This window comes from Pangasianodon hypophthalmus, chromosome 16 (genome assembly GCF_027358585.1).
Source record: "Pangasianodon hypophthalmus isolate fPanHyp1 chromosome 16, fPanHyp1.pri, whole genome shotgun sequence".
Taxonomy (NCBI): Eukaryota; Metazoa; Chordata; class Actinopteri; order Siluriformes; family Pangasiidae; genus Pangasianodon; species Pangasianodon hypophthalmus.
Window position 1 is genome coordinate 25,564,970 of NC_069725.1, and position 12,500 is coordinate 25,577,469.

Here is a 12,500-nt window from a genome sequence, read left to right on the forward strand (position 1 = left end):
ACTGCTCACTCCCGCAGTGACCTCAGGTTTAGCACCTACATTATTGCCTGCACCAGCGTTAAACTCAGCATCCATACAATTATTAACATTAATGCCAGTGTTGTTTACAGTTTTAGCATTGTTAGCATTACTGTTGTGTCCAGCACTGACGTCTTCCATTTTAGACTCCACTGTGTCAGTGCTCTGTGACTCATTTGCCTGGAGCTTGGGCCTTCCCGGTGCTCTCCTGCTGACTATCGCCGCTCTGTTGGCGCTGTACCACAGCCGTGTCACCCCCTGAGCTTCCCGGCTGCACAGCTCTTCGCAGACAGCCCAACTTTTAAACTTATATTGATGGTTTCATCTCGGTTATTATGAAACATAAAAATGTGTCTATGAAAAGACATGTTACCAAGCAGACTGCCAAGCAGAATCTTTCTCATGAAGCCTGTGAAATTCCTATAGTGAGCCACCTCTTTCATCACCTCGTTTTAATGAATGGAGGCATGCTCGAGATTACGACTCATGTCGCAGGTGAGAATAAAAGGGAGACTGTCAGGACTTCAGTCCTCATCACAGTACTGAGACAGTGCTGGATGACCTACTGCTGGCCTCTGATCAGGGTTTTGTCCCCTTGCTTGTGTTGTCCTTGTTAGTGGAGCTTTTGATACTATTGATCAGAATATTCTTCTAGATAGACTAGAAAATGTAGTAGGCGTTACGGGAACAGCCCTCTCCCGCCTCAGGTCTTATTTGACTGATCGTTATCAATTTGTAGATGTAAATAGTGACTTCACTTCGCATATTAAGGTAAAGTTTGGTGTTCCGCAAGGCTGTGTTTTAGGCCCACTGCTCTTTTCTTTATATACGCTACCTCTGGGTAAAATTATCCGTAAGCATGGTATTAGCTTCCACTGTTACGCTGATGACACACAGTTGTATGTTTCAGCAAAGCCAGATGACAGACACCAGCTTAATAAAGTTCATGCTTTTGTTACCTCTAGGTTGGATTATTGTAATGCCTTACTGTCTGGATGTTCCAGTAGGAGCATAAACAAGCTCCAGTTAGTCCAGAATGCAGCAGCGAGAGTCCTTGCTACAATCATAAGATGTGACCACATCACCCCATCTTCAGATCTCTTATAAAATTCTACTATTGACTTACTGTATAAAGCACTGCATGGTCTCACGCCTCAGTACCTGAGCAGGGTTTGGGTCTTTTATGATCTACAGGGATAGAGCTTTCTCTTACAAAGCCCCGCAGTTATGAAACAGCTTTCCAATTAGTGTTTGGGACTCAGACACAGTCTCTGTTTAAGTCTAGGCTGAAAACATATTTTTGTTAATAGCACTTCTCTTAGATAAAGGCACAGATCTGGAGGGTTCATGGGCAGAGTTTGGGAGACTAGGATGTTTGCATGCTATCGGACGCCCCCACTCTCACATGTTCACTCAGATTTGTTAGCAATAATGGCATTAAAATCCTAATGAAATTAAAAAGGACACTGGTTCTCTTACTGAAGATCCTTTCAACACACTTAGCACTGCTTGACTCTATAATATACAGTTATTGAAGGGAATGATTTATAATCGCACTATCCGGTGTCCCAGATGAGGATGGGTTCCCTTCTGAATCTGGTTCCTCTCAAGGTTTCTTCCTCATATCGTCTCAGGGAGTTTTTCCCTCGCCACCATCACCTCTGACTCGCTCATTAGGGATCTAAATCTAAAACTATACCCAGATTTCTGTAAAGCTTCTTTGTGACAATGTCCATTGTTAGAAGTGCTATATAAATAAAACTGAATTGAACTGAACCCCGCCTCTACACCCCCCAAACACTTAATATTCACCACACACACCCTAACCAAACCCTTCATACTCCAAACTCGCCCCTCTTACTCAAAACACACCCATCGCACTTCACACACCACACACTCCAAACACACCCTTCACACTCCAAATGCACTCCACACACTCAAAGAAAAAGCACATGAACCCACACACTCCACAGAGATCATTACCCCAAATAACAAATCGAATTTCAGAATTATCCAAGATAAAAGAGCTAACATACCTGCTGATGCTTGATGACTGATCAATACCAACTGACCATCCTGCTCAACACTCACGAATCAAACACACACACACACACACACTGTGAATTCTGCTGACTGACACAGCACTGCATTAATTATTCACCTGTTTATGGCTCCAAAGTCCAGAAGAACAGAGCAGAAAGAGCTCCAACCATAAACAAATAAAACCTCTAATTGCACACTACACATGCACACTACGTGCTACACACACTGTACCCACTCGCTATACACTCCTCACTCTCATAATACTCCTCACACACTGTATTTACATTTATATTTGCATGTTTAAGCTGGGCATTGGTGTATAATCATCTTGCTTAGAGAACCAGCAAAGAATTGTTCATAAAGCTCAGACTGGAGCTCATGAGAACCGCTTCAATTAATGACATGGAGGTGTTAAAATCAAGCCAGAGGGAACAATAAGACTGAACAATCACTCCCTTCACCAACAGAGGACCAGAGCCTCACTTCAACAGACGCTCTGCTGAAGAGATTTTTTAACGCAGCAGGTTATGATATTGTCACAGTGAGGCATTAACATGGCACATGAACTGAGCTGCTATTGTGTGAAGGATGCGTGTTTCTCTTTGTTAAAACAAACATGGAAAACTCACTTTACTCTACTCAGCTTTTATTTATCATGTACATAATCAAATAATTTAAAGCACTTTGTACAAAGTTGATAGCAAACTGTTTTACACAAAACTATTCAACAGTTGAAAAACTTTATTTGGCTTTGTATAAAATAAAAGGCCACAAGAGGTAAAAATGTTGCATTAAAATTAAAAAAAGAAATTTTTCATTTTGTACTCAATATAAGGTTTTATAAAATTATTGCCATTGAGTTTTCAAGGCAAACACAGACACAGCCTCAGTATACCAGGAGAGACACCTCTGTTTTGATAAGTGTTTAATCACAGTGAACACACACACACACACACACACACACACACACACACACACACACAGACTGTTAGGGATCTACAAATGAGACCATGATATATCGAGTGCCCTTGGTTGTAGGCAGACCCTCGTGGTAGTGTGTTAAACGTCCCGGGTGCATTAAAGACCAGCCTTTTCTCGGAGCTTCAATTCTGCAGTCATAACGCAGGAACCTGCAGCCCCCTCCCTGAAACACACACACACACACACACACACACACACACACACACACACACACACACACACAGTAAGTAATATCAGAACTGTAGTACTGTACCTATGGAGTGGAGTGTGTGTGTGTGTGTGTGTGTGTACCTCGTAGTCTTTCCCCTTGCTGTTCAGGGCAATGTTGATGGTGAAAGTTGATGAGTCGTGATGTGGGCGGAGTGAAGGTTGTTCATCAGGACGATAACGAACCACAAAATTCATCACAGCTTTAGCCTGAAAAAGAAAAAAAAAACACACACACACACTTAGCTTGGTAGTATCATAGTACTGGACTAAAGGTCTTGTGTTGCAAGCTAATTAAAAGTTTACCAGGCTAACAACATACACTCTTCGCACATAGATTAGCTTCAAAACATGCTATTCACTTACACAACACACAATAGGCCTCATTTATCAAGCTGATTACAAACAGATTTATTCGTAAATCATTCGTACGAGCGTCTGCACAATAATTTTGGAAGTTTAAAGTTTAAATTTGGAAAACGTTCGTATCCTCCTTGTACTCTTGAGTGTGTGTAAATTTATACATAAGACTAACTACTTCAGATCATATAATCTGCATGGATTACTGCACTTTTCTATCTGGAATATACTGTGGACTTTAAAGTGTTTATTTTTATTACATTTACAGCGTTTAGCAGACGTGATTATCCAGAGCGACTTACAGAAGAGCTTTGGAGTCTCGATCAAAAACACATCCTCATGCTAGTTCACTCGCTCAGGGACTAAGAACATTGAATGAAAATTGTTTTATTTTATTGGCATTAATTAAAGAATATAAAAATAAGAAAGGCGAGCCAACATAAACCCATAAATTAAGACAAATAAAACTAATCATTCAGTTATGATAAAGAAACAGCGGTGTATAAGCGGAGGACGAGCCGCTCTGTCTGCGCAGAGCCGTAAGACGCAAACAAACGCCTCAGCTGACGGAGGACTTAATGCTTCCTTATTATTACTATATATTATTAAATATTTTTATTGGCATAGACATGAGTCAAAATAACTTCCACTTCTGGTTTTCAGCCTTTACCCTGATCGCTCATTTCCTGCTCCCAGCTGTCTGTGCACTTTACACTGTCTGTGAGCTGCATCAGGAACGCGATTTACACTTTACTGGTGATCATCATACACAAGCAAGTACCAGGAAAATCAGTGTTTCTGAATTCTTTGGAAATCTGGCAGAAAATTTCAGTTAAATTTGGTTTACACAAACATTTACACACATTTAAAAGATTGATAAATGAGGTCCACTGTATCCATAAATACCAGGTGTGTGTGTGTGTGTGTGTGTGTGTGTGTGAGAAATGTGTAAGTATACCTTTGCATAATATCCTGGGTAAAGTTTCTCAGTTACAGGAACGATGTAATCCTTCAGGAATTTGAGCCATTCTTTCTCAAACTGAATCTGATTCATGTGAATATCAACAGTGGGAACGTTTTCATATCCACCTGATAACCTCTCATCCTGAAACACACAGACACATCCTGTCAGTTAACTCATAGTTCACATTACCTCAGTGAGGACACACAATTTTGACGTGTGACACACACACACCTCATGTTTGCAAAGACGCACACACACACCTCATGTCCGCCCCCGGACCACTGGCCGAAGTGCTCCATGGTCTCGATGAGATCGTCACACATCTTGTCTGAAAATGCAGGAAACCAGTAAACATCTGGACACGGCTGTTCCACCACATCCACGCCATCCTCAAAGATCTGAGAGTAATCCTCATGAACGTACTTCTCCTTCCAGTCCTACACACACACACACACACACACGCACACAGAGTGACCCAGAACCCTAATCTCAGTAAAATAAAGTAAAATAAATGTCCATGGCGGATTTGTGCTTGTGTGTGTGTGTGTGTGTTTACCATGGGGTTGTCAAATATCTGCCACATATCTGGATGCAGTCTGCTGATGTTGTAGTTGCTGGTGGAGATCAATCGGCCGAACTCATCCCTATTGGACACGAACATAAACACACCCTGCACAAGAACACACACATACACACACATACATACACAGAATTAAAAAAAACAAAACAAAAAAAACTCTGTGCCAGATAATGCATCATTTGTACAATACACAGGCAGACTGTTACAGCAAAAAAATCCTCAAAATCAATTTCTACAACTAACACACACACACACACACACACAAACCTGGTCCCGAACTGCTCTGCAGAACACCATGTCTGGGTCCAAACCATCCTCCTGGTAGAGAGACACGTGGGAAAGACGAGTACGAAGAACTTCACCGCGTATCAAATATACCTGAGTTATATACGGAACATTCCACACTCCACTGAGAGACAGAGAGAGACCCACAGTGTCGTTAGTACAGACAATAAATGTCAAATGTGACTAACACACACGCACATGCGCGCACATGCTTGCACACACGTGCACACAGCAGCTGATGAACTCACACTCTTTTTCCCTGTACGATGTCGATGTAATCTTCAGAGCGGGAATAAAAACCTTCAGGACTCAGAGCTCCCCAAAAATTAGACCAGAGTTTACCATGACGAGACAGCATCGGGGCAATAACGGGCCTGAGAGAAGGAGAGGACTGCAGTGAACCTTTCAATCCTATTCAGTCAAAAAATGTGTGTGTTTGGGGGTGTGTGAGTGTGTGTGTGTGTGTATGTGTATGTTCTCCCCTTCTAAGACTGACTGCAGATGCAGAAAAAAAGATGCTATTCCCAAATTAGTCTTTTAAATTCTGTTCTATTCCTTTAACCTGGGTTTGTGGATGTTCTCTCTTCATGTCTCCCACTTTGTCCAAATTCTCAGAATCTTGCTGAGCAATGGAAGGAGCATCCTGAGGAACTCTTTAAGCCAGAGGACAAGTCCACGCTTCAGAAAGAAATCTAGTGTTCAGGAGTTTCAAAGGTTAATCTGGTGGTTAGAAACCTTCATCGTTTCTGCAGGAGTGGATGAGATTCGCATCTCTACAGTGTGGCATGGAGATCTGGGGCAGTGCCTTTAGACTGGAAAAGCGGAAATGCTGGTCTCTATTTTCAAAAAAGAAGGCCAGAGCGTGTGCTTCAGTTACAGAGGAATCACACTCCTCAGCCTCCCAAGAAAAGTGAGAGGAAACTGGAGAGGAAACATCCACTAGTGGAACCTAGGATTCAGGCTGAACGATGCGGGTTCTTCTCCGGCCGTGGAAAAGTCAAATGGCTTTTTACTCTTGTACAGCTTTGCACGTATCCAGTCTACAGTTCTGTGCATTCGGAGCTGGGTGGGTTAGACTCAGGGTCTTGGACTATCAGTTGGGGTGCACGAGTGTATATGTCACTGTGTGTGTGCACATGTCTGTGTATGTGGCTTTATATGTGACTGTGTGATTGTGTGTTTGTGTCTGTATATGTGATTGTGTGTGTGTGTGTTTGTGTGCGCGTCTGTATATGTGACTGTGTGATTGTGTGTGTGAGTGTGATTGTGTGTATGTGCTCTGATTGTCATACTTGTTCTCTTCGATGAGGATGCGCAGAATGTCTGGGTTGATCAAAGCCACATCACTGTCAATGCTGAAGTAGTAATCACAGGCAGGATCACTCTTACACACCTCCCTAACACACACACACACACACACACACACACAGACAGACAGATGAACAGAGAGGATAAACCTGTTATAAACAATCACTGATACAAAGAAGTGAATAAACACAAATCTGCAGTCAAAATTACAAACAACGTTTTGCCTCAAATTAGTTTAAACCAATTAAATTATTTCACATCATCATGCGACAAACATTCAAAGAGGAATGAAGGAGAGGAGAGGTGTGTGGGTGTGTGTGTGTGTGTCTGTCTTACACTGCCATGGTTCTGGCCTGGTCGTGCTGTAGGTTCTCTTCAGGTCCAACAATACGAGCGTTAGGGAACAGAGAACGATGTTGATTCCAGAACCGCTGCACATGCTGCTCATGATACACCACCTACATGTGCGCGTGCGCGCGCACACACACACACACACACACACACACACACACACACACATTACGCATTTTTATGTGTGCACGTGTCCATTTGCTGTGCATGAACAGTACGTGCGGTGTTGTGCGCAAACAGTATGTACGTTATTGTGTATGAACAGTCTTAGGCGTGTGTGTGGGTAGTTCATTGTTGTCAACCGCTCCAGAAATTCCTCAATAAATGGCGTCGGCTGTTCGATAAACACAGCAATGAGAACCTGTGGCATCTCTTCATCCTGTAAACAATGAAAAAAATTAACATTATTCAAATTATTCAAGCTAATTTATTTAATAAAAGGAAAATAAAGCATTCAGTTTCATGTGCTTTGTGATGATGGGCTAGAATCTAGCTAACGGAGAGAAAAATATTGACTGGACAATAAAATATTCAATATGAGCATTAATTTTATGCACAAACAGAACAGTACAGAATAAAATTCACATCACTCGAGCCCCGTCACAATCAGACAAATGATTATTTTTATTATTGTTGTATTATTTTAATAAACACAAACACACGATAATGAATAATAACGAACACTGACCGGCACGTCATTAAAGTACAGCAGGTCATCATCACACACACCACATCCTCGCTCATACGTCCACGCTGTCGGCACGTAATTACCCAGATAATTCAACTGGAGCTGTGAACACGCGCGCGCGCACACACGCACACACACGCACACGCACACACACGCACACGCACACACATGCACACGCACGCACATGCACACGCACGCACACACACACGCACGCACACACACACGCACACACACACACACACACACAGTATGAGAACAGTGGTTATTAGACTGCAAGTCCATGTAAGATTAAGACATGAGTGAATAAATATGTGTGTGTGTGTGTGTGTGTTTAGTGTTTTAATGTTGGAGGGATTGTTTACCTTAGTCGGGCCGTTGCCATGGATAACAACAGGAAGGGTGTCATAAGCGACATTTCGAGCTCTAACTCGAGATTTCTCAAACTTCAAAACGACTTCCTCTGAAACACACACACACACATAGCTGAATGTATACAGAATCTGTGTGTGTGTGTGTGTGTGTGTGTGTATGTGTGTGTTTTCTCACCAATGGCACCGTTAAGATTCTGGAAAATCCGTGACTTATGATCCAATGTCATGTTAAACTTCGTCTGAGAGAAACAGAGAGAGAAATTAGTGAATTATTTGCATTTCCTTCATACACTTTACACAAATCTAACTTTGCCGTCAACACACACACATACACACACACACCCCAACTCCAAACATCCCACATGCACCACTGATGAATACCCCCATAAGGCCCCCCCAACACACATACATGCACACGCACCCTCTGCTCCTTGTCCAGGTAGATGCGTGTGTAGTAGAGCTGGTCATCATCGTTATCTCTGTGTTTCCACTGCTGAACTATAGCGTAGATCGCTGGAGCATAACCAATAAAACCTGCACACACACACACACACACACACACGAACGCACACACACACACACACACACACGCACACGCACACACACACTATATTCAATACTTATAATATAATATAATATAATATAATATAATATAATATAATATAATATAATACAATGAACACCTGCAGGTAGAAAAGAAGATTTTGTAAAATACAAAATAATATAATGGCAATACAGGTATTAGCACTAAGACACACACCTCCGGAGTTGAGGTAGCGTTTGCCGGTGTGTACTGCAGGATATTTGGAAGCAAGACGCTGATCAGGCCAGCAGAATCCCTCAGCAGAGAAAACAACACGATGGTTAAAACGAGAAAACTTCATCAGCAGCTCGTCAGGACCAGACGCCAGGATGACATCATAACTGTGGAAGAAGACAGACTTCATCAGCATCACTGCAGTCATCAGCTTCAGCTGCTCAGAGCACCTTCTACAGGGCGCTATGCCAGTTTACTGAGGAGATTACTGGTGACCTTAATCACTTCATTTTACATGCATCTCATTCAACTACCTCCATTTATTCATCTCAGTGTCACAGCTCACTGTCTCACTGTCTCACTGCCACAGCTCACTGTCTCACTGCCACAGCTCACTGTCTCACTGTCTCAGCGTCACAGCTCACTGTCTCAGCATCACAGCTCACTGTCTCACTGTCTCAGCGTCACAGCTCACTGTCTCAGCGTCACAGCTCACTGTCTCAGCGTCACAGCTCACTGTCTCACTGTCTCACTGCCACAGCTCACTGTCTCAGCATCACAGCTCAATGTCTCACTGTCTCAATGCCACAGCTCACTGTCTCACTGCCACAGCTCACTGTCTCACTTTCTCAGCGTCACAGCTCACTGTCTCACTGCCACAGCTCACTGTCTCACTTTCTCAGCGTCACAGCTCACTGTCTCACTGTCTCACTGTCTCAGCGTCACAGCTCAATGTCTCACTGTCTCAGCGTCACAGCTCACTGTCTCACTGTCTCAGCGTCACAGCTCACTGTCTCAGCGTCACAGCTCAATGTCTCACTGTCTCGCTGCCACAGCTCACTGTCTCACTGTCTCAGTGTCACAGCTCACTGTCTCACTGTCTCAGCGTCACAGCTCACTGTCTCACTGTCTCAGCGTCACAGCTCACTGTCTCAGCGTCACAGCTCAATGTCTCAGCGTCACAGCTCAATGTCTCACTGTCTCACTGCCACAGCTCACTGTCTCACTGTCTCAGCGTCACAGCTCACTGTCTCAGCGTCACAGCTCACTGTCTCAGCGTCACAGCTCACTGTCTCAGCGTCACAGCTCACTGTCTCACTGTCTCAGCGTCACAGCTCACTGTCTCAGCGTCACAGCTCACTGTCTCAGCGTCACAGCTCACTGTCTCAGCGTCACAGCTCACTGTCTCAATGCCACAGCTCACTGTCTCACTGTCTCAGCGTCACAGCTCAATGTCTCACTGTCTCAGCGTCACAGCTCACTGTCTCAGCGTCACAGCTCACTGTCTCAGCGTCACAGCTCACTGTCTCACTGCCACAGCTCACTGTCTCACTGTCTCAGCGTCACAGCTCACTGTCTCAGCATCACAGCTCACTGTCTCACTGTCTCAGCGTCACAGCTCACTGTCTCACTGCCTCAGCGTCACAGCTCACTGTCTCAGCGTCACAGCTCACTGTCTCAGCGTCACAGCTCACTGTCTCAGCGTCACAGCTCACTGTCTCACTGCCACAGCTCACTGTCTCACTGTCTCAGCGTCACAGCTCACTGTCTCAGCGTCACAGCTCACTGTCTCAGCGTCACAGCTCACTGTCTCACTGCCACAGCTCACTGTCTCACTGTCTCACTGTCTCAGCGTCACAGCTCACTGTCTCATTGTCTCAGCGTCACAGCTCACTGTCTCAGCGTCACAGCTCAATGTCTCACTGTCTCACTGCCACAGCTCACTGTCTCAGCATCACAGCTCAATGTCTCACTGTCTCAATGCCACAGCTCACTGTCTCACTTTCTCAGCGTCACAGCTCACTGTCTCACTGTCTCAGCATCACAGCTCAATGTCTCACTGTCTCAGCGTCACAGCTCACTGTCTCACTGTCTCAGCGTCACAGCTCACTGTCTCAGCGTCACAGCTCAATGTCTCACTGTCTCGCTGCCACAGCTCACTGTCTCACTGTCTCAGCGTCACAGCTCACTGTCTCAGCGTCACAGCTCACTGTCTCAGCGTCACAGCTCAATGTCTCAGCGTCACAGCTCAATGTCTCACTGTCTCACTGCCACAGCTCACTGTCTCACTGTCTCAGCGTCACAGCTCACTGTCTCACTGTCTCAGCGTCACAGCTCACTGTCTCAGCGTCACAGCTCACTGTCTCACTGTCTCAGCGTCACAGCTCACTGTCTCACTGTCTCAGCGTCACAGCTCACTGTCTCAGCATCACAGCTCACTGTCTCACTGTCTCAATGCCACAGCTCACTGTCTCACTGTCTCAGCGTCACAGCTCAATGTCTCACTGTCTCAGCGTCACAGCTCACTGTCTCAGCGTCACAGCTCACTGTCTCAGCGTCACAGCTCAATGTCTCACTGTCTCACTGCCACAGCTCACTGTCTCACTGTCTCAGCGTCACAGCTCACTGTCTCACTGTCTCAGCGTCACAGATCACTGTCTCACTGTCTCAGCGTCACAGCTCACTGTCTCACTGTCTCAGCGTCACAGCTCACTGTCTCACTGTCTCAGCGTCACAGCTCACTGTCTCAGCGTCACAGCTCACTGTCTCAGCGTCACAGCTCACTGTCTCACTGTCTCAGCGTCACAGATCACTGTCTCACTGTCTCAGCGTCACAGATCACTGTCTCACTGTCTCAGCGTCACAGCTCACTGTCTCACTGTCTCAGCGTCACAGCTCACTGTCTCAGCGTCACAGCTCACTGTCTCAGCATCACAGCTCACTGTCTCACTGTCTCAGCGTCACAGCTCAATGTCTCACTGTCTCAATGCCACAGCTCACTGTCTCAGCGTCACAGCTCACTGTCTCACTGTCTCAGCTCAATGTCTCAGCGTCACAGCTCACTGTCTCACTGTCTCAGCGTCACAGCTCACTGTCTCAGCGTCACAGCTCACTGTCTCAGCATCACAGCTCACTGTCTCAGCATCACAGCTCACTGACTCAGCGTCACAGCTCACTGTCTCAGCTCAATGTCTCACTGTCTCAGCTCAATGTCTCTGTCTCAGCGTCACAGCTCACTGTCTCAGCATGTCACCACCAGCTCCCCCCCCCACACACACACAAAAACACGCACTGTACCCACCTGTCCACAAAGAGGATGACCATGTCCTGTTTATCTTTGTATTTCTGCATTTCCTTCTTCAGCCAGCGAACCTTCTGTCCTCCTCCAACAGTTTTAGCAACATCACCTCCTCTCCATTCTTCACCCAGACCCAGCACCTACACACAGACACAGACACAGACACACACACACACACACACACACACACACAGAGTGAGTTTAAGCTTGTCCTACAGAAACCTTGTGAAGGATCAAACACAACTTCTGTAAACCCGAGTGTTTTCATCTGTGCTGATGGGCTGAGAGCCCGAAAGTCCTGTTTTATTCTTACAATCCTCTCTGTGAATGTTCAATATTTTAATCTCCCACTTCAATATAAATAACTTCATTCAAATTCAAAATAAATTCAAGAGAATTAGTTTATCTATAATAAATAAGAACAACACTGGTGTGAAACGTCGATCAGTTTACTTCATTACACAAAAAATGTCAAAAAACAGATCAATAAATTGTCTAACAAAATGAA

General features: G+C 44.8%; 1 protein-coding gene across 3 annotated transcripts in view; it reads right to left on the reverse strand.

The window, feature by feature from the left end:
- plod3 (procollagen-lysine, 2-oxoglutarate 5-dioxygenase 3) overlaps positions 1 to 12,500 on the reverse strand; it is a 19,855-nt gene that overhangs the window by 3,262 nt on the left and 4,093 nt on the right. Inside the window, exons 3-18 of one of the 3 annotated variants that reach the window (XM_034302522.2) lie at positions 11,996 to 12,132; positions 8,917 to 9,080; positions 8,566 to 8,690; positions 8,332 to 8,395; positions 8,148 to 8,245; positions 7,786 to 7,887; positions 7,345 to 7,476; positions 7,083 to 7,204; positions 6,731 to 6,835; positions 5,687 to 5,812; positions 5,421 to 5,562; positions 5,130 to 5,243; positions 4,834 to 5,010; positions 4,568 to 4,714; positions 3,334 to 3,459; positions 2,055 to 3,205 (exon numbers count right to left, since the gene is read on the reverse strand). In XM_034302522.2, the coding sequence (XP_034158413.1) occupies positions 3,050 to 3,205; positions 3,334 to 3,459; positions 4,568 to 4,714; positions 4,834 to 5,010; positions 5,130 to 5,243; positions 5,421 to 5,562; positions 5,687 to 5,812; positions 6,731 to 6,835; positions 7,083 to 7,204; positions 7,345 to 7,476; positions 7,786 to 7,887; positions 8,148 to 8,245; positions 8,332 to 8,395; positions 8,566 to 8,690; positions 8,917 to 9,080; positions 11,996 to 12,132 (2,037 nt within the window). In that variant the 3' untranslated portion in view covers positions 2,055 to 3,049. Of the gene's footprint in view, positions 1 to 2,054; positions 3,206 to 3,333; positions 3,460 to 4,567; positions 4,715 to 4,804; positions 5,011 to 5,129; positions 5,244 to 5,420; positions 5,563 to 5,686; positions 5,813 to 6,730; positions 6,836 to 7,082; positions 7,205 to 7,344; positions 7,477 to 7,785; positions 7,888 to 8,147; positions 8,246 to 8,331; positions 8,396 to 8,565; positions 8,691 to 8,916; positions 9,081 to 11,995; positions 12,133 to 12,500 lie in introns of those variants that run through there. The other 2 variants (XM_034302523.2, XM_053240507.1) reach the window with 2 other exon arrangements.